This window comes from Aedes aegypti, chromosome 2 (genome assembly GCF_002204515.2).
Source record: "Aedes aegypti strain LVP_AGWG chromosome 2, AaegL5.0 Primary Assembly, whole genome shotgun sequence".
NCBI classification, from domain to species: domain Eukaryota; kingdom Metazoa; phylum Arthropoda; class Insecta; order Diptera; family Culicidae; genus Aedes; species Aedes aegypti.
In genome coordinates, this window is record NC_035108.1 from 110,324,634 (window position 1) to 110,326,386 (window position 1,753).

General features: G+C 43.3%; 1 protein-coding gene across 1 annotated transcript; it reads left to right on the forward strand.

Annotated features, from left to right (window-relative positions):
• Positions 1-664: 664 nt before the first annotated feature.
• On the forward strand, positions 665-1,498 carry LOC5567754. The gene is made up of 2 exons (XM_001657598.2): positions 665-1,163; positions 1,229-1,498. The coding sequence occupies exons 1-2, from the start codon at positions 667-669 to the stop codon at positions 1,341-1,343; spliced, it is 612 nt and encodes a 203-aa protein (XP_001657648.1). The 5' UTR covers positions 665-666; the 3' UTR covers positions 1,344-1,498.
• Positions 1,499-1,753: the final 255 nt, after the last annotated feature.

Consider the following 1,753-nt stretch of genomic DNA (forward strand, 5'->3'; position numbering starts at 1 on the left):
CTATCAGCTGCTGAACAAACAAACAAACAAATAAATCATTACAGCGTAATTAATAACTAACTGATAAGCAAATAGGAGAAGAAAAAACAGGCGCGAAGAGCGCTGAAGCGGAAAGGAAGAAGCGGAGTCAACTTAATCCTCAAAGTTACATTATGAAAGCGACCCTCTAGCTGAAGCGCAAAACTGAACTTTTTTCATTAAATTTTTGGTAATAAAATCTGTGATAAAACAAACACCCAAAGCGTTTCAATTATATGGACCATTTCCGAAACCATATGCGTGAGCGGGACCGCGCAGATCGAAAGCAGTAGTTCCCAACATGGAAAACCTATGGAATGAACCCCAGAAGTGTATAGACTAACGGTAATTCAAATTCTGGAGAGATTGAAGAATTATACTACAAATTTCTCTAGGTTTTTCAAAGAACCCTACTGAACAGGACCTTTCTTGGTCTAATGGTAACGTACGCGGTTATAAAGCAAAGCCATGCTACTAGTGTCTGAACTCGAATCCCGGCTGCCCTTCTTCAATATCAATTCTGGGGCTGATATCTCCCAAGTTCCCTCTTTGGGAACCACTGAAATAAATGCACCCCATTTCCGTGTCACTCGTGGCCAACATGTTTTAAATTCGCCCCATCCACCTTCTCCAGCAGTCACTTCGATCATGATCGGCTCGGAAAAACCATCGGTGCCAATTGGGTTGCTGCTGCTGCTGACGGCCCTGCCACCGCTGGTCATCGGTCAGAATCTGTTCGGCCTATCGGCCACCCTCAGCAACGTTGGTAAAAAGAAGCTGGTTGTCCATCGGGTCGGCCAATGTCCGGGTCAGAAGCATCTTCCCATCTTTGTGCCGGATATGCGCATTGGACCGTACAACGCTACCAACAATGCCGTCAGCGGAACCATCGAGTTTCGGGAGGACTTTCCCAACGGGTGGGACGTTTCGGCGACGGTTAAGAAGTGCGACGATTTCCGGTCTTCGGCAAGCTGTCGGCCCCACTTGAACAACATTGCCAATTCGAACCAGTGCATGCTGCTACGTCTGGGGGGAGACATGATGTGGATGAAGTACCTGAAGAGCATCAGCCCCAAACCGGAGTGTCCCTTCCGGAAGGGTAACTATACGTACGGGGAAACGCTGGTTGATGATGATTTGGTGAAGTAAGTGTGATTTTGGAAAAAGGTGGTGAAAAGTACAAATTGTGCAATTTTTCCGTTCGTTACAGATACATGCCGGGGAGCGGTACCACCTACTGGGAGGTCGAAATCAACGGAAAAGTGAAAAATCAACTGGTTTTGTGCATTATAGTGCAATTGAATGTTCGACCAAAGAAGGGTTAATTTTTTGGGATATAATAAATCATTGTGAATCCGGTCAGTAATATGAAAAGCGTCAAATTCATTAGGAAAAATCCGAGCCAGACGATAGATAGAAAGACAATACACACAATATTCGCTGTAATACCAGTGTTAATAAATACTTGATAGCCGATTTAGAACAGGGTCTGAATTGGATTTCTCCATGTATTGCCTAATACAGGGGTTTTCAGCCTTCTTGGCTCGCGGAGCTCTTTTTGAGATAAATTTGTTGCGCGGAGCACTTGTTCTGCATAATAATTCTGTTTGAAATCTGGATTTTTTACACGCTTAAATCAACTTTACAATTCTTGCAAAAACCGCCTAAAAAGATTTATGATGGTCAATCTTTCATCAATTTTGATCTTATTTTTAAATTCTAATCCTTTTTTTAA